This window comes from Arvicanthis niloticus, chromosome 6, assembly GCF_011762505.2.
Source record: "Arvicanthis niloticus isolate mArvNil1 chromosome 6, mArvNil1.pat.X, whole genome shotgun sequence".
Lineage (NCBI taxonomy): Eukaryota > Metazoa > Chordata > Mammalia > Rodentia > Muridae > Arvicanthis > Arvicanthis niloticus.
This window is the reverse complement of record NC_047663.1, coordinates 45,963,430-45,982,559: the sequence shown is the minus strand read 5'-3', so window position 1 is coordinate 45,982,559 and position 19,130 is coordinate 45,963,430. Positions and strand designations below refer to the sequence as shown.

General features: G+C 49.6%; 1 protein-coding gene and 1 long non-coding RNA gene across 8 annotated transcripts in view; one reads left to right on the top strand and one right to left on the bottom strand.

Moving 5' to 3' along the window:
* LOC117710706 (uncharacterized) overlaps window positions 1-19,130 on the top strand; it is a 48,766-nt gene that overhangs the window by 27,741 nt on the left and 1,895 nt on the right. For both annotated transcript variants that reach the window (XR_013111196.1, XR_004607080.2), the window contains exon 2: window positions 3,364-3,467. This is a non-coding gene — a long non-coding RNA (uncharacterized LOC117710706). The remainder of the gene's footprint in view (window positions 1-3,363; window positions 3,468-19,130) is intronic.
* Rph3al (rabphilin 3A like (without C2 domains)) overlaps window positions 9,652-19,130 on the bottom strand; it is a 143,398-nt gene continuing 133,919 nt past the window's right edge. For 5 of the 6 annotated variants that reach the window (XM_076936291.1, XM_034505838.2, XM_076936293.1 and 2 more), the window contains exons 7-9: window positions 13,247-13,360; window positions 11,337-11,483; window positions 9,653-10,118 (exon numbers count right to left, since the gene is read on the bottom strand). In XM_076936291.1, coding sequence (XP_076792406.1) covers window positions 10,084-10,118; window positions 11,337-11,483; window positions 13,247-13,360 — 296 coding nt within the window. In that variant the 3' untranslated portion in view covers window positions 9,653-10,083. Of the gene's footprint in view, window positions 10,119-11,336; window positions 11,484-13,246; window positions 13,361-19,130 lie in introns of all 6 variants that reach the window. The other variant, XM_034505839.2, reaches the window with a different exon arrangement.

Sequence of the window (19,130 nt, the reverse complement as noted above, 5' to 3'; positions counted from 1 at the left end):
GGAGTTATAGACAGTTGTGAGCTGTTATGTGGGTGCTGGGAACCAAACCCAGGTCCTCTGGGAGAGTAGACAGTGCTCTTAGCCACTGAGCCATCTCTCCAGCCCCTGAGTAGTGGGATGTAACGCAGAAGCGGGATTTGGATAGCCAGTTCCTGCTGAAAAATGGGCCAAAGCACCAGCCAGAATGCTTGTGTCTGAAACCTTCCTGGCTGAGTCTAAAAGGACCACAGGCTGCATGTCACTGTTCCAGTTAGATCCCCAGGTTAGCTCGTGGGGACCCCGGAAAGCCTCCAGCTTGCTCATCTTTGAGCCAGATAAGTATGTGACAGACACTAGAGGCAAACCAGTGAGGAAGAACGTATGCTGCCTGTCAGCAGCAGGTAGGCCTGGCCCGTGAAGTTTCAAAGACTATCCTAAGGGTTGTTTATGTGATTTGCTCTTTCTGATTGTGCTCTGGTTTTTCCCACTTGGAATTAGAAAGTATGTAATTCTAATTGTTTCCAGGATTTTTGTGGCAGGGAGTGAGCTAGACTACCACCAGCACTACCATTACAAAAGTACTGAAGCAGGGTGGGGGTGGGGCTTGGACGAATGCTTGGAGCCCTGTGGTCCCAGCAGCATATTCCCAATAGCTAAAAGATGAACGTGAGCGAATGCCTATAGAGAGACGAGTGGGCTAGCACCTCATCATGGGCTGTGCAGTGCAATATCACTCAGCTGACATCCAAGATCTGAAATGATGCATGCCACGACAGAAGGACCTTGAAGACACTATCTCGAGTGAAGTCAGCAGAGTGGGCATGTATCTTAAATGGGCACCTAGTGTAGTCAGAACCCAGAGACAGTGGATGGTGGTTGGCATTGGAGAAGTATGTGGGGCTCTTGCTTTCAGGGTACAGAGGTCCAGTTTTGGGTGATGACAGAGGTTCTACAATGAGTCATAGCGGTGGTCGTGCAGTATTGTGAATGGATGCCACAGACCCGAGTTCCCAAGATGGTTAAAATGGCAGTCTGTGTAAAATACACACACACACACACACACACACACACACACACACAGAGAGAGAGAGAGAGAGAGAGAGAGAGAGAGAGAGAGAGAGAGAGCAGTGACCATGGGAGAATGAGGTACCTGTGGGGACTTGTGAGGTGAGGTGTGGGGTCTGTGGAGCTATGCCCCCCTGGAGTTCAAGGGTCATCCCTGTGTCCTGGTCATATCTCTGGGTTGTGGGTGAGTGCTCAGATTTGAGGCTTTGAAAGCCTGGAAGAGATGCTTCATTGATAGAAGCTCCCAGAAGCCCTCTAAGTCAAACCCACCCTGCACTAAACCCTGGCACGAAGGGGAAGAGCAGCCACTTCACTAGGTCCAGCCCAATGAACAAAGATGGATGTTAGTACGGGGCACTCTTGCCATACTGGGCCAAGGATATCAGGCGGTTTCCAGCAGGTGGGTGAAATCTGTGTGTAGGGACTGGGCTTTATTTGTCACATCAGCAGTAGGAAATCCTCCAACGGGACAAGGGGCCTGACTTTCTCCCCTTCCACCTAGTAGTTTCTATGTGTGTTGCTTACATGGCCAGGCTGTTCCACGCCACTTGTTTCACTCAGAATCCTGATTTGTTCTCACTAATCTCACTAATCCTGGGTCCACTGCAGCCTCAGCTGCAAAGCACAGTCTTGGGCATCTGTTCGCCCTGTGTGCATCAGCAGGCTCTCCTGAGGTCTCTGCTTTCCTCCTCTGTACAATGGGAACAGTGAGAGTTCCCTAGTTCTCCCAGGTGGATGGTGGCTCCCTGTAGCTGTTAGCAGGTGTCCGACTCAACAAATGGTGGCCATAATAGTTATCATCTTCCCCTCAAAGCAAAATGCTTCCTGTCTCTCTGGCCTTGGCTCTGTGGAATTGAGAGCTGTTTGTTGTCAGCAAACAAAGCTGAGTCTGGGAGGAGGCAGGGTGAGAGGAGGGGGAGCGAGGGAGGGCGCTGCCTGGAGTCCTTGACGCTGGCCCCCATTGCTCCAAGCGTCGTAGCTTCAGCTAGGTGCACCTTGCACTCGGCCAGAATGCAGCAGCAGTTCATGTGAAGGCAGACGCAGCCAGCGTAGGCTCCTGAGAACCTGCAGACAGGATTTCAGACACTGTGTTTGCATTAGGGAAGGGCAGCAGCCCCCATTTTGGGGGAAATGGAAATGGCTCACATGTGCTGAGGGAACTCTACCGTTGATGGTCTTTGTGCACCAGCTAGGGTGGAGGCTGAGGAGCTAGCCGAAGCCAGGTACCCTCCTGGGCCTCTGAGGAAGGTACACTTTCTCTGCTGGCTTGGTCTCATCTCCTCCGCTAGGTCCCCTAGGTAGCATGGAACTAGAGCTGCCAGTCCTAGGAAACTCAGGTAGACCCTTTCAGGGGCTCAGTGGGCTTCAAAGTGAGGTTCCTAACAGGTAGCTCTTCCAGCCCTGGGGGTGTGAAAATCACCTCCTCAGCCCCTCCCATCCCCTGGGGGAGCATACCAGTGATTATCCTCATCAGGGCAGCCGTGATTACTTGCAGGAGACCCTACAGGTGGGGGTCTGTTGATTCTTGATGCTCCCTCACAGGAGGGAGTAGGGAGGGCCACTGGAGCCTCACCTGAGATTCTATCCACTTCCTCTCGTGCCTCCCAGTCAGCTGTATGTGATTCAGCCCTAAATGTCCACAGCCTTGTGATCTCAGGAGGTCCCAGTGGGTAACTGAAGGCGAGACTCCATTTCTGTAGTTAGGCACAAGTGCTTTGGGATCGCCTGTGCCTGGTAAGTAAACCCAGTAAACTCATGGGTTCCCTAAGTTGGATTTTGGGGGAGTCATACTTTGTCTTTGGTCCCCTGTGAGGAGTGGGTAGCCAGGGAAAGAGTTCTGCTGAGAGCCTCTAACCCAGGGATGGTGTGGAGAGCTCCCAGTTTGAGCAGTCTGTTGGGCAATTCAGAGGCAGCAGAAGATAGAGACCATGTCTGTTTTGTGCCCTACTGAGCCCCAACCTCTGACTGCCTCTGGCCCCAGCAGCTGCTTGGTAAGTGGCTGACAGCCAGACCAGTGCAGTAAGCCTCACTGTTCCAGAGCTCTAAAGGGCAGAGTGGGGACATCTCTTATGCTGCATCATCACGCATTGTACTCAAATGGCATCTGAATGACTGGAGCTGGCATGCTGGTAGGAATTCACAGGGTGTCTTATGCGTTAAGTGCCCACAGATGTCCAGTGAAGGAAATCTCCCCATTTTATAGATGAGAAAACTGAGGCACAGAGGTCAACTATGAACTCAGGTGCTACATAGTGGAGCTGAGATTGGAAAGTAGGTGTCCCAAATTCATGAGCATTGTACCTACTTCCTCTTTCCAAGACTACCAGGTTGCCTGCTGTCTGAGACGCTTCTGTGCTTCTGGATTTTGATGGACATTATAGATCACCCTCCACTCATCACCATGAAAAGTTTGGTGGCAAATGGTAAGTCAGTCGCTTGGGACCCTGAATGCATTCTGTAAAGAAATGCTTTATTGGTTCTATAGCAGTTTGGAGGACTCTGGATTCAGAAGCAGACCCTGACTTTGTAGAAGGGTCTGGATTCCATCTCAACTGTCTGCAGGGAACACATTTGTAGTTTGCTTTAGGAGCCATAGGAAGTAGGGTGCTGGAGGACCCAGGTCTGGGTTCTGGCAGGGCATGTGTACTGCAATGGGGCTGGGAGGGCTTTGGTCCTTGGAGGCATGAGAAGAACCCTATATTTTAGGGTGGGGATGGAGGGACAGCCACCTACAGGCTGCGGCCTAGTTGCAGGGGCTCACAGCTCTAGGATGAGTTCTGTTCCTACAAGCCCATCCTAAGTTGAAGTATCCTAAGGTAAAAGCATCCTAAGATGAAACATTTTCTTACAAGTGTGTGTTGTTTTTATTTTTAACTTGCAAATATAGGTGTGCGTAAGTGAATACAGGTGCTGTAGGAGGCTGAGCCCTCCCTGGGCTGGAGTTATAGGTGGCTGTGAGCCTCTTGACATAGGGACTCAGGTCCTCTGGCAGTGGTGTCTTAGCTGCTAACTCTCTTGTATTTTGAATATAACCACCTTCCCTTCCTCATCTCCCCTTTCTTGTCCCCTACTTTCCCATTAGTCTCCTCCGTTCTCTTGGATCAGTTCTCAACCTTCCTAATGCTGTGACCCTTTAATACAGTTCCTCACGGTGAGGTGACCTCCAACTCTAAAATTATTTTCGTTGCTACTTCATAACTGCAATTTTGGTACTGATATGAATTGTAATGTGAATAACTGATATGTAACTTGACTCCTTAGATGTCATATTTTAGATGACCCCCATGAAAGGGTCATTTGACCCTCTGAAGGGATCGTGACCCACAGGTTGAGAACCAGTGGCTTAGACAATCCCACTTCTTGCATTATCATATACACATATGGCTTTTATGTGGCTTTATAAAATCTAAGAACCACAATGAGAGAATATATATGGCATTTGTGGTGGTTTGAATGTGCTTGGCCCAGGAAGGCCACTGTTACGAGGTGTGGTCTTGTGGCCTTGGAGAAGGTGTGCCACTGTGGAGGGGAGCTTTATGACCCTCCTTCTAGCTGTCTGAGGAGTCAATCTTCTCCTAGCGGCCTTCAGATAAACATGTAGAACTCGGCTCCTCCTACACCATGCCTGCCTGCTCCCACCTAGATGGTAATGGATTGAACCACTGAACCTGTAAACCAGCCCTAATTAAATGTCCTTATAAGAGTTGCCTTGGTCATGGTGTCTTCATGAGACTGGTGTACTTGGCATAACAGTCTCTGTGAATGCAGGCTGCTTTTGCATCTGTGCTAAGCAGTCCTGAGTTGAGGGCACTAAGTCTAGAAGGCCCACAGTGGAGGCTGCAGTGCTTTAGCCCCTGCTATAGGCTGAGAGCGCCTCACTGCCGACAGCCACCCTCCCCGGGTTTGTTAGGTATTTGGTGTGGATGCCTTCCCGCCTTCCCTCTAAGACCCTAGGGGCCAGCAAGATGGCTGAGTGGGTGAAACCCTTGCCATGCAAGTGATGGCTTGACTTTGATCTTCTGAACTTTTAAAAGTAGAGTTGTCCACGGAGTTGTCCTCTGACCTCCTCATGTGTGCTGTGGCGTGTGCACCGCCCCATTGTACATACCCAAAGATTCCAGTGTTTCAAGTGTCCTGTGCTGTTTGCTGAACAAATGGTAATCCCTGTCTGTCCCAACCTTGGGGACTTTTAGCTCCTTTGTGTGTTCTAGTTTTACTTTTGGATTTTCCAGTTTACATGTGTATGTCATACATGGACAATCCCCTCCACACTCGGTGTGTTTTTCATACTCCTGCCTTCGTGTTCCAATCCAGTAAAACCACATGGCTCTGTGATGACCCAGAATTCCCTGCCTCTCTCCTGTGTCCCCTGCATCCTCTTTTTTTTTTTTTTTTTTCCTGTCTGCTTGGAGTGAATCCTGCAGTAGCTGAGCATGTATGAAAGGTGAAAGGTGAAAGAGCTCGAGGACGTGCATGCCTGAAAATACCTTTGCTCTCGACTCACACTTGGCAGACATTGGCTAGATATGGTTAGATCAGAAACCACTTCCTCTCAATGTTCACAACATGGCTTCTTTGAGTTCTGGCTTTAAATTTTTAACTATTATTTCACAATTTCATATATATATATATATTATACTTTGATAATATTGTCCCATTACTCTCTTATCTCCTTCCCCTTCCGTCCATTGTGTGTGTGTGTGTGTGTGTGTGTGTGTGTGTGAGAGAGAGAGAGAGAGAGAGAGAGAGAGAGAGAGAGAGAGAGAGCACCTGTCCCATGTTCCTGACTGTCACGACTGGGTTCCTGGTTCCAGGCTGCCAGCATGCCTTCCTGAACAGTCTTCCCTTCTACCAAGTTAGCTTCTCTGGTATTTTTGGTCACAGAAGTAAGAGAAATAATAATTACATTAATCAATTAGTTAATCGTGCTGTGCTGAGGATTAAACCCAGGCCTCATGTGTCTTATGCAGGCGTTCTATCAGTCAGCTACAGCCTCACTACCCTTTTGACTTTTAAAATTTATTTTTTAACAGATACATAAAAATATGAGAATTAATAAATAGTTGTGGTATACCATGTGATATTTGAACATTGGTTACATTGTGCAATGTTTAAATCAGGTTTAAATGTCTACCTTTTACCCTTTACCATTTTTCTTTTATAATTTTTTATTTATGTGTGGTGGCACACATCTTTAACCCCAGCACTTGGGAGGCAGAGGCAGGTGGATCTCTGTGAGTTTGAGGCCAGCCTGGTCTACAGAGTGAGTTCCAGGACAGCTAGAGTTACACAGTGAAACCATGTCACAAAAAAAATTTTTTTTTTTTACTTTATGCATATGGGTCTTTTGCATGTCATCTGTGCATCATATATATATGCAGTACCCACAGATCCAGGAGAAGACATTGGATCTCCTGGAACTGAAGTTACAGATTTTGTGAGTCACTATGGGGGTGCTGGGAACTGAACCCAGGTCCTCAACAAGTACAGCCAGTGCTTTTAAACGGTGGAGTCCTCTCCCCAACCCTCATTTTTCCATGCCAGGGGAATTTGTGTGTGGGTGTGTGTGGGTGTGTGTGTGTGTGCAGGTGCTGGGGGGGGGGGGTTGGATCTCCTGGAGCTGGAGTTGCAGGTGGTTGTGAGCCACTTGACATCAGTGCTGGGAATGGAACCAGATCTTCTGGAAGAGCAGGAGGTGCTGAGCAGTTGCTCCAGTCCCCTCACCATCTCCCAGTGATGCAAACAGTCCTCTAGCCTTTGGAACTGTGGGGCTCCTCTGCAGGCTCCCTGCTCCAGTCCACCAACTTCTGCAGCCAGCTAGGAAACACTGAGTCCTCGAGTTGTTTTCTCCCCTCTGTGGTTCTTCTTTTTTGATTTACTTTTATGTGTGTATGCCTCATTGAATGAGGGTGTTCACAGTGTCCAGAAGAGGGCGTCGATTCCTGGGGCTGAAGACTGTGAACTGCTACACAAGGGTGCTGGGAACCAAACGTCAGTCCTCTGTAAAAGCCACAGCACTCTGAACCGTCCCTCTAGCCCCTAATGCTCAGGGTCCTCTCAACACTTCTGCCCTTTGATATTTTTGGTTTAAAAGCTCCCTTAGGTGGAAGCTGGACCTTCTATATTGCTGGAGTTTTCTGTTAGCCCCCTTTATCCCTACCATTCTCTACTGTGAGACAAAGTCTCATGTAGCCCAGGCTGGTCTCGAACTTGCTGCGTAGCTAAGGGTGAGCTTGAATGTTTCCTCCTGCCTTTGCTTCCCAAGAGGTGGGGTTACAGGTGTGTGCTGCTGTGCCTAGTTTGATGCAATGCTAGAGACATACTTAGATTTCTAACAGCTGGGCTCCACCCTCAGAACTTTTACACTACTGTTTTTTATGTTTTGTTTCCTGGGAGAATATCTCCCCCTCATCTTCCGTTCCTTATTTTAAAATTTAAAATTTACCTTATTACACAGAAGTCTTTTTTTAAAATTTATTTTATTTTATTTTATTTTATTTTTTTTTTTGAGCCAGGGTCTCTCATTGGCCTGGGATTTGGTAAGTAGGCTAGACTGGCAGGTGCTAGCAAGCCTTAGGGATTAGCCTGTCTCTACACCCCCCCATCCCCCCCACCCCTTACCCCCCACCCCCCCACCGGGGCAACAATGCCACTGTGCTCAGCTATTTCTCATGGGTTCTGGAGATCAAACTGGGCTCCTCCTTCTTGTGGCATGGCAGTGACTGAATCCTCTTCCCAGTCCTTCTACTAATATATTTTTAATGTTGAAGAATATTAACTTTCCTAAACATATCATTGTTGCCATGAATTTTCCATTTTTGGTAGCACAAAGGATGCAAGCACATGAGTGCCCTGCCTCTGGGTTCCTCCTTCACTTTCTTGTTTCTTGCAGTACTTTCTTCAGAGGATCTAAGCTTTTCTTTCTATAAGCTGGATGCTCTAGGCTTTTGTTTTTAGCCAGGCTCCGAGAGCCTTTGCCTGTTCCCATCATACAGAAACAATGCCGGCTGGCTGCTCTCCGCATGTGATGGGGCCTACAGACTGGGCTTCTCCCCAGTGGAGAATGAGTAGAGAAAAAGAGAGACTCTCGCTGTCTGGGGACTCCTTAATGCCAAGATCCATCATTGGCTTGCCAGAGAAACTCAAGTGCTTTGGGTGAGGGAGGGTGGTCTGACTGTCAGGCAAAGGGCTGTTTTCTCATTGTAGGTTTCAGCAGGGGACCTTACCTAGCCTCTGGCTGTGCTCGGCTCTCTAAACTACATTTCTAGTTCAACTCTGGCTAGCAGTTGAACCTGTTACCAGGGTCAGGAAGGACAGTGACCAGGCCATGTGGGTCAGGAGTCCATGGGGTAGGTATGGGGTCCTGAGAGAGTGAAAGGAATGAGGCCAGGGCTTGTTCTCCATTCATTTTTTTTTTTTTGCAGTGTTGGGGGTTGAATGCCTCCCACACTCTAGACAAGCACTTCCCCACTGAGCTACAACCACAGGCCCTGTGGCCAATTGTTGAAAACAAAACAGTACTTTTGAGACCCTTGGTGAACCTCCTAGTCCCTCCAAGTTCTGAGTTTTCCAGGGATGATGCAAAGCAAGTGGGCAGGTTTGTGATCGGTTTCTCCCCCTGAATCTTGGGATCTTGGGAGTTAGGGTGGCTGATGATGGACACATCTTTGTGTCACTTCTTTTTAGTTTTCCAAATCGCTCACTCCCATTCCCTCCTACCCCTTTGTCTTTGTAGATTAATCCACTTTCACTCCTTTATGTCCTGTTGCATGGGACAGAAGAAATGATGCCCAATCTATCCTCTGTAGGTGAAGCCAGAAGTCAGTGCCTACTTAGGACCCATTTTGATCAGTCGTCCCCTCCCCCCCCCCCAATAGATGGGCTTGGTTTGGTGTTAGGGTTGGGAGGTGCACTGAGACTCTGATCTGGCTGGTTTCTCTTGCTTGGGCATTAGAAGGGTTTCAGGGAATCAGTGCTTCCTGTCTCAGTAGATTCACTGCTACCCCAATACAGGTCGGAACGTGGGGATTGTGGTCCTGGAAGAGAGAGGCTCCGTACAAATCCTCATGTTTATTATTCTAATGCTGACGTGTTACATGCCACGGGGAAATGATAAGTTTATCTTCTGCCAGCAGCAACAGGCAAAAGGCTAACATTGGTGACCTTGGAGAAAAAGCCCTCCAAGGAGGAAGGGATGGTAGTGGGGAGGGGTGGAACTGGACTCAAGGAAGGAAAGGCATAGGACACCACCCCACCCCCACCCCAGGGAGGGGTTTTCCAGAAGCATCTGTATTTTGAGTATTTTTCATGCCTTCTCTGGTTTTAGAATTTGAAACTCCCAGGCTGGGCCAGTGAGCATGAGGCAGGGTGGGAGCTTTGTTTTCCACTGAAGAACAGAAAGCCTTTTAATGTCTTAGGGAGAGCTGTGTTTCAGGGCGGAACAAAAACCCAGAGGCCAAAAGGGGCTTCAGGGAAACTTCAAAGCTGGATTTAACTCAGCTCCTGGACTAGCCTTGGGGCAAATAGGACCCCCCCCCCCCTCTGGCCTCCATCAGTTGAAGGGAGAAAGGAGCAGGTGCTCCAGGCTTATACTGGGAGTGGGGTGGGGTGGGGTGGGGTGGGGTGGGGGTGGGGATGGTGGTGGGTTGCTCAGCTCTGCAGGATCACACTGAGGGTTAGATTTCTCATCATTAAGTTCAAAGAAAGCCCTCTGTGGTTCTACCCAAACTTCAGTGCATATAGGAAGGCCTTCCCAGCCCAACCCAAGACCCGAGCAAATCGAGACATGACTGGGATGGGGGAGGGACAATAAATAAAGGTGGGGTGCTGAGTGAGATAGTCAATAAGGCACTTCAGGGTGGGGGGCAAGCATGCTCAGTCCCCAAACACTGGCTTGTTGAGTTGGAGGTCAAGGTATCAGGGAGATTTGTGAGGCCTCAAGAACCTTCAGAGAGGAGCTCCAGTGGGCTGGCCCTGTTGTCTCTCTCTGAATCTTCCTCTGGAGAATTTGCCTCAGCCTAGAGATGTCAGCTGGCCATCTCAGTAGCGGGGAGTTGCCCATGTATGTCTTTTGCCTTTGGAAAAGAGAGAAAAAGACCACTGAGTAGTGAGTAGAGGTGACTTTTCCCCCAGTGACTGCCCAGCTTTGGGATGAAATAGATGTGACAAGGCAGGGCCTTCCTGCACCCATGGCTGCCTGAGCACTGGGAGGGTCCAGGGCCGGCCTGGGGCAGAGAGAACCTGGGTACCAGCCAGCACTGTTCCACTGTGCCGTGTGCTCACAAGCTTGTTCTCAGCACCCGTGTGCTTCATCAGTCTGTCCAAATGCAGGTGTGTGCAACCGTGACCTCAGTATGCCAGAAGGAGCCTTGGACCCAGGAAGAAACACTCCTTGTCCATTCTCTGGGGTACATAACCTCACTGTTGTTACTGGACAGGGCAGAGATGGCTCCTGCCACCCTGTGAAGGACACTTCAGTGAGAGTGGACTGCAGTGGTCTCATGGCCTATGTCTGACTGTTTTTGCCCTCTAGCACTGTATAGGTTTAGTGCTGGTGTGTGCAGACACACATGGCTGAGTGTGTCAGGGCTGGGACTAGATCCCGTCCTGAGGCTGTAGAGAGGGTCCACTCCCCAGACCTGACTACTGTTGTCTCTTTCCCAATGACCTGTGGAACGGGGACTGGGATGGTTACTGGGGTGCACACAGGCTGCATGAGGGGCACATCAAATGCTGTTTCATGTATGTGTCTGTGGGCCTCTGGCAAGGGTTGCCCAGACTAGCTGGGGCAGGTCTTTAAAGGAGTCTGTGCCTTTTCTGGTTTGCGAATGACGCTCGCATGTTGGGCCAGTGAGCACCAGGCAGGGTAAGAGCATTGCTTATCATACCCATCCCACGGAAACACCAAGGCTCCCAGAAAGCCTCCCTTGGAGGTGGTGGACTCCGCACATCCCCAGATCTCCCTCCTAGGATTCAGGCTGGCATTGGCTTGCTTGGCCATGGAGGATAAGGACAGACTCGACTCCACTGTTCCCAGCTCAGGCTGGGCTCAGTGAGAACTGCCTGCGGCTGTTAGGAGCCAGGGAAGACAAACAAGTGACAGGGGAGCAGAGATGGCACCATTCTGAGTCCCTCTGGTGAAAGCTGGCAGAGATGGGTCTGGCTGACCTTTGTCCCCCACTGCCTGGCACAGAGCTCAGTAAATATGAAGAACTGAAAATGTCACCGGCCACTAGGGGAGAGAGGAGGGGATGAAGATGCTGCTGGACAAACAGAGGCAAGGCAGTACTCACCGGGTACCCTGGGCTCGGGCCGGGATGAGGTGTCTCCCTGAGGCTCTGTAACACCTGCCCCAGCCTCACTGCTCAGACTGCTCTGGCTGCCCGAAAGATGGCTGGGTGGGCGGGCAGACCCCATCCTGGGTGACTCCATGCTGCCACCTGCAAGGAGACCATGTGTGAATGGGAATAGCAAAAGGCTGGCCAAATCTTTTCTGGAATTGTGGGTGGTAAATATGGACTGTCCACCTAGCGGTCCCCACCCACACGCCTGCCTGTTGTAGCCAGACCTCTGCTCTCTGCTGATTGACCCGAGATACACTAGAGCAACAGAATGGGCTCCTCCCCTAACTAACAAATTACTGGTAAGAAAATTGGCAACTAGTAGCTTTCCCTACCTTCACAGAGTGAGGGGTGGGGAGAAGGAATGTATGTGTCTGGTAACTCTGCGAGGAGAGATGGTATTAACTACTAAGGACTCCTAAATCCTGTATGTGTGTATTTGTGGTTTTGTGTTTAAGTGATGAAACTAGAGGGGAGGGGTCAGACCGTGAGGGAGATGGGAATACAGGAATTGCCGTGCGGCATCTAAGAAAGCATAAAGGGGTTGGCGAAATGGCTCAGTGGATTGAAAACGGTGCTTGCCAACAAGCCTGACACTCTGGGTTTGATCCCCAGACCCACATGGTGGAAAAAGAGAACTGACTCCCCATAAGTTGTTCCATGGCCTTGACACAAGCTGTGGCCTCCAAAAGGAAGTACTAACTGGAGGGAGGAGATCATAAGGCATATATGTATGAGGGTGGCACCATCAAACATACACTTTATTCAAGATGGTCCTACCCAGCTGAGAGTTGGTGTGGAGGGAGGGCCTGGAGCCATCATGGAGGAAGAGGAAGAAGCTTGTCCTGAAACCAAGGTTGGCAGGCAATTTATACTTTTTCCTAAACTTGGGAAACTATTAAAGAGGATTCTGAAGGCGCATCAGGGATCTGTGAGAAAGAGCACCATAATCAACTAGTAATGTCTGCCATGGCACAGGATGGAGATGGTATAGTGTGTATGCCAGGCATTTGGTACTTCTGGCTTAGCCCAAGCATCAGGGCTCTGTGGGAAAGAGCAACATAATCAACTAGTAATGTCTGCCATGGCACAGGATGGAGATGGTATAGTGTGTATGCCAGGCATTTGGTACTTCTGGCTTAGCCTAAACTTTCATTCCCAACAAGGATTCGGTCATGGTCTTAGCTATGGGATGTCAAGTCACTTCATTCCAGGTTAAGGCAGTTATTGTAGGGCTCACTCTTTACACAGTAAAATCAGCCTCCCTGAAACTTCCTTCAAAGATCCTAGTTCTGACCCAAGAGGACATAAAGGAAGCAGGTGCTTTTCTCAGAAGACCATTCTTGTGCTTAAAGAGATGAAACGCCTTCCATTTCCCTTCTCTCTGCTCCTACCTCCATTGCCCAGGCTAACCCATGTCAAGAGTCACAAAATGGGCTCAACCTGAGAAGGGATGTTGGAGATGGCTTGCTCTCCCTCATTTGTGTTGAGGAGGCCATATGTGATGTCATATGATAGTCAGGAGCTGATGGCATATGCCAGGAACCCCACTGCAGTTGTATGGCACAAGGACAGAGGTTCAGGGAACTGTACTTTACTTAATTTCTGTATCCTTTGTCGTTCACAAGGTGAACTGAGCAATGCTCACCAGGGTATCTCCTAGGAAGAGAAGCTGGCTGCTAGCCCTGCCTCATCTCTTACATACAGAGGAGCCTGGCCTCTCTGGTTCTGCTGAACCTCCAGGCTCACTCCTTTTTAGGGACAGTTTACAGATACCAGTGGAGAAGCTGCCACCAAAGAAACCAAAAAGCCACTCAGCACCTCAGGCACTGGAAACAAACAGCTGATTTCTCCACACTTACCTGAGTCCCCTCTAGGCTTGTCACATGTTGTGCCCTTGACCCCAGAGGGCATGGGTCTGCCCTCCAGGCTGGAGGAGCTGAGATCTGAGTCACTGTCACTGTCACTGGAAACCACTGGAACAGACAGACAGAGCAAAGGAGGTCATGATTATTTCTCCTGCTTAGACAGAGTGGGGCAGGGCAGGCCTCCTTCCTGCCACCACCAAGTGGCCTAAAATTTCAGCCCTTTGTCTGGGGCATGAGAAACAATGGAAGGGCCAGGGGCTCCTCTCCACCAGCTAAGGAGGATGGACCCCACATGCCCAGTACCATCAGGGAAGGCTCTCCCCTTCTCCAGCCATCTTCACGAGCATCATGGCATCCTTGTGGGCTGGATCCCTTTTGCTTGGTAGGAATGGATGACCACTTCTGATGTAGGCACAGGGACTCTGAGGCCTCCATCTGGCCACACTGAACAGCCAAGCCATAGTTTCATGGAGAAGAAACTGAACTCACAAAAGCCTCAGATCGGTAGGGAATAGTCCTACCCCTGTCTCACATGTGCCCATGTGCAGTCAGTGAGGGCATGTGCCCATGGCAGTCAGTGAGGGTGACAGACTCCTAACATTGGAAGACTAGCTGAGATTCCTAACCACTTAACTCTCCTTAATCAGAGGCCTGGTAGGGAGCTAGCCTGCATCCTCTGCAGCCATGCACAGTGGGGTGACATGAACGGGGAGGAGCGAGGGCTCACCGGGAGCTCTCAGTGAACACCCTCCTTTCTGCACTCAACACCATATTTGGCTGGTTCATCGACCGTGGGCGTCATAATACAGGATATATTCATCCTTCAAATGTTCTATTTTAATTTTAAGCAGGGATGTACATCCATGTGCCAACCTTCTGAGGCAGGGCCTGGGTGCTTCTCTGACAAGGGCCCATGTGGCTCAACCTGTACCACGGCCTGTGACCCTGGTTCATGTTCTTGTCAGTGGAGACTAAAGACCCTGGGAAATAGAACCGAGAGCAGAATCTTACTAGACTTTTTTTTTTCTTTTCATATCTTCCTTCTGCTTTTTGCAGTTGGCCTGCCCACGCCTAATTCAATAGATTAAAAAAAAAAAAAAAGGCAAGTCGCTTCTTCAAGACTTTTATGAAATCTTGGTTTTAATGAAACAGCTCTGGCCTCTTTCTGACTCTCTTGATTAATTTACATAGCATGTAACTAAGTTATAATAAAGATAATAAGTGATGTGCGGTCAAAGGTAACCAGCTCTCTTGAGAGGTGACTGACTGGGGTCACAGGGCAGGAGGTTCAGAGCCTTTCCTTTCAAATGCAAAGCGTGGTTTTGAGGGAGGTTGGGGGGTGAGGTCTTCACCTGAGCACTAGGCTCTCAGCAAGAGCACCTTCCTCCTCCCAAGCCAGGAGCAGAGGTCTCATCCTGGGGACACTATCAAGGCAGGGAGGGGATCAGGGTCCTGCAGAGCAACAAGCTCCTTCTGGAGCTGTGTTCTGTCTGCTGAGACTGCAGTGAGGAGCCACCAGAGGAAGTGCTGATCACTTGGGAAAACTGACTGTAGGTATAGGAAGGAGAAATGGGTTTCCCACCAGGAATCCTGGATCCAGAACCTTCTAGAAAGTCTTTGTGTCTTAGCTTATGCCGCCTTTTGGCTGAGGAACTCAGGTCACAAAAACAAGGAGCCGAAGTTGGAGCTGGCTAAACACCTCAACCTTGAGAGCCTTAGTTCTGGGTTCTTCAAAGCCAAGTAGCCAGCACACAGTAGGTGCTTCGTGAAGGTCTGATTATGATATAGTGTTGGCCTTGATTTGGTCTTCATGCCCTGTTAGTTTTACCACCCAAATGGATTTTTTTTTTCCTTTTTTGAGACAGGATGGCCTCGAAATGCCAAGGATGGTTGAATTTTTAATCCACTTGCATGCTGGGAATTCGAGTATGCCTAGATCTCTGTTTGAAGATTTATTTTTATTGTGTGTGTGTGTGTGTGTGTGTGTGTGTGTGTGTGTGTGTGCGCGCGCGCGCGCACGCTCATGCATGTGCTCACCTGCGCCCATCATTGTGAGTATATGCACATGAATGCAGAGTGCCCATGAAGGTCAGAGGATCTGGATCCCTCTAAAGCTGGAATTGTAGGAAGTCGCGAGCCACCTGAGGTGGTCTTTGGTTCTATACAAGAGCACTGTACAGGCTTAACACAGAGCCATCTCTCCAGCCCACACCATGCCTAGTTTTGTGGTGCTGGGGCTCATATCCAGGTCTTTATACATGCATGCTAGGCAAGCACCCACCAGTTGGGTTACCTCACTAGTGCCCTTCAATAGAATGTGAATTTGTTGCCTCCTCACCATGAGCACTAGATACCTTTCCTCCAAGACCTTCCCTCATCCCACCAGGATGACTGTGACAGTCTCCTTCTGTGGGTGCGTCTGTCAGCTCTCCTCATGCACCAGTCAGGGTGTTCTGGCTAACCAAGATCCCTTTAAAGGCTCCCATTATCTAGAGGCCCACACCCACACTCCTGTCTACCAAGGCTTGTGTGCACTTCCTGTTTCTGAGTGATGAATGTGTCTGTCCCTGGCTTTTCTCTTCCTCTGCTTCAGCCTCTGACCCTTTTCTGTTCTTGGTGCCCCTCTCATATGCCACTGGCAAGACTCCCGATTTGGCTGTTGATGACACAGAACCAAGAAGAAGAGGGATGGGGGTGGGTTCATGTGCCCTTCCTGGTTCATGAGAATTGTAGGTAAGAACCTGACTTGCTTTTTTAGTTCCTTTTCGGGTCTGGACTGAATGTGAATCCACCAGACCCTAAGGCATCACTGCTACAAACACTTACGTCGTTTTTTGACTCATTGCTTGGCTGACTAAACACTAACCCCATGGGTCCTCAGACACAGGAGGTGGGAGGTGGTGGGCAGGAAGTGGGGCTGCTTGTTAAGACACTTGGAGCAAGTAGCTTTCCATGTTCCCCCCCCCCCAACCCCCCTGCATTGGGGCAATACAGGAGCACAGGATGGCGGCTAGCTAATGCTAATGGAGGTGGACGGTCCCTGTGAAGAGTTGGTGACTAACCTCCACCAGGTCTCTCCATCTCTCTGGCAGAGACGCTTACGATGATCTATCAGTGCTTCCTGACCTGGAATATTCCATCTTCCTTGTGGCCGATCTGGAGACTTAGGCAATTAGGAACTAGGCACAGGGCTCTGAGATGCCCAGTGACACCTGTATCCCTTAGTGCTGCCAGGAAATAAATGCCAAGGGGCAGGGACGGTGGGGTTGGATGTCCCAGGAGTTGGTTACAGTGTAACCCCTTGCATTTTGTCATCTATTGTACGTGTTCCAAGAGGGGGCCTGGGAACAGGCTCAAACTGTTAGACAGGGTTTATGGAAATGGCACAGCCCAGAGGGGAGGACGCCACATCACTTGGATGTCAAGAATGGTTGTGTTGTACAAGGGTTAAAAGAAATCACAGAAATAAATTCCAGAAAGCTTCCTCCAGCTACAGTCATTTGACTAATCTCCTGTGACAGAGCCCAAAGATTCAGCCATGGAAAAGTGGGACCGGCCTCTGGTGATATAATCTCACAATGGGATCACAAAAAAGGACCAGTTGAAAAATACTCATTTCTTTCAGACACACTGTCCCTTGCCTGGCCTCTTTGTACCCAGAATTTTAAGCTGGGCCAGGCTTGGGTATTGCGTGCATATGTGTGTATGCATGCATGTGTGTGTGCACGTGTGCGCTGTGCAGACACAGAAGTCTGAGGTTGGTGTTGAGTGTATTCCTCTACCACTACATTTTTTTGAGACTCAGTGGCCAGGAGCTTATCAGTTCAGCAAGACTATCGGACCAGCAAGCCCTGCACCTGTCTGTCTCCCCCTCCCAGTGCTAGGTTTACAGGTGGGCACCACTGTGTCAACTTTTCACATGAGTGCTGGGGCGAGAACTCAGGTCCTCATGCCTATGCAGCAAACGCTGCTGTCAGAACCATCTGCCCAGCCTCATGCCTGGGGATTGAAGCTGGGCTTGGCCATAGCCATCAGGTCTATGTGCCGAAGATTCAAATCCCATTTTCAATCTGTAAATCTTGTAAAGCAAAAGAAGGTAGTGTTGGCTAGCAGGTGGCCACTTCCAGTCACTGGGGAAAAAAAGAAAAAAAAAAAAACCAGAGAGGAGGCTGCATGTCGAGTTGCAGCAGCTTCTTCTAGTGGTCACGGAAGCAGCCTTTTCCCTTCCCTGTCCCTGTAAACCCCAAACATGGGGTAATTTGCCACCAATGTTGCTTGCCTTCTGAACGGTGACCAGGACTAGAAATCTTCCAGGATCTGAATGAAGCTTTTAGGCTCATAAACCTTTGGCCTCTGCTCTTCCATCCTCTGCAAATTGCTCGGCGTGTCTGGAGGCAGCATCTGTGACAGGCCAGGGAGTGAGCGCTTGTTTTCTACCTATGCTTTGGCTTTTAGACAGAGGCAGGAAAACGCTGGGAGACCTTAGTCTGAGAGCCTGTAGGAGAAGAGGTATTCTTACCCAGACTCATAAGGCCCTACCAGGAAGCAGGAAGGGAGCCTCCCGTCTCGATTTCCTTCAGAGCTGGCTACCTGACTTCCTGGTCCACTTGTTGGAGGGCCTGATCTTCCTGAGATTTTCCCATCATGCTGGGCCCTCAACCTCAGCAGTGGCTGGGTAGCTTAAGTTAACCTGGCCTGTTTCTCTGGGGATGGGCAGGGTTTGTTTTTTTTTTTTTTTTTTTTTTTTTTTTTTTTTTTTTTTTTTTTTTTTTCCCCTTTCTAGTTCATTCTTGGCTGGATTTGCAATTTGACTGTCACCATGGAAACTCTTGAGTTTTGGTACATGAGGCGCAGGTTGGGGGTGGGGTGGGGTGGGAACTCTTTCTTTTTGAAAAATCTCCCTTGAATGCCTCGCAGGACACATGTGGCAGCTGCCGACCTAGCTGGGATAGCTCAGGGAACAGGGATGGCAGACTAGGATCTGGGGACCTGTCTCCAGGCTCTGCTTAGCCATTACCTCTTCTCCATGATCCTAGGCACCTCTTCAAGATTCATGGCAAAACCCAAGAGATTGACCCAGCAGCTACCTGTATAGACTTAGTGTGAGGTCAGTTGTGGGCAAGCTGCTGATGTCTCTATCTGATTAAAAAGTTGGGTAACCATCCTCCCATCCTGAATCCTGCCACACCCACCTGCCAAAGTGCAGGATGCGAGCCTGGGAGACCCTGGGGAGCAGTGGTGGCTCCTCTGCTCCAGGGAGCCCAAAGTCTCCAGAAGCTTTGGGAGTCAGGGAAGTAGGAAGACACTTCCAACATCCTGCCAAGAAGCAGCAGATGGTGGGAAATTTTGCATACTAAAAACAACAAAAATATTTTTAACATAAAGGAAAGACAGTTAGGCCCTGAGGAGGGCAAAGGAAGCCCAGTAAACCCTCCTGGGCCACCAGATTGGCACAGCACAGATGCAGTTGGCCCTGCCAGGATGGCTTAGCTCTCATACCCAGGAATAGGTGTATGGTGTGTGTGTGTGTCCCTGTTTGAATGGGGATCGTGGAATGGTGATGAGGTGGCCCTGAAGCACAGACTTGGGTTTGTGTCTCTCCCAGCTGTGCACCCTTACGCTGTTTTCTTTACCTATCTATGCTCAGTGGAGATGTGGGTGAATGATGGTCCCCTCTCCAGTAGTTATGAGCATTCAGCAAAGAACAGGGACATACGTCATGGACTCATGTCCTCTAGCATGGGGCATGTTTCTATTCCCTGGGCCCAGCCCACCTCACAGGGGAGGCTGACTGTTCTGAGGGAGTGTGGATGTCCAGCCATGTTTCATAGGCTGAGGAGAGTGCTGGATACCCTCAGAGTGTTTAGAGGCTGGGCTG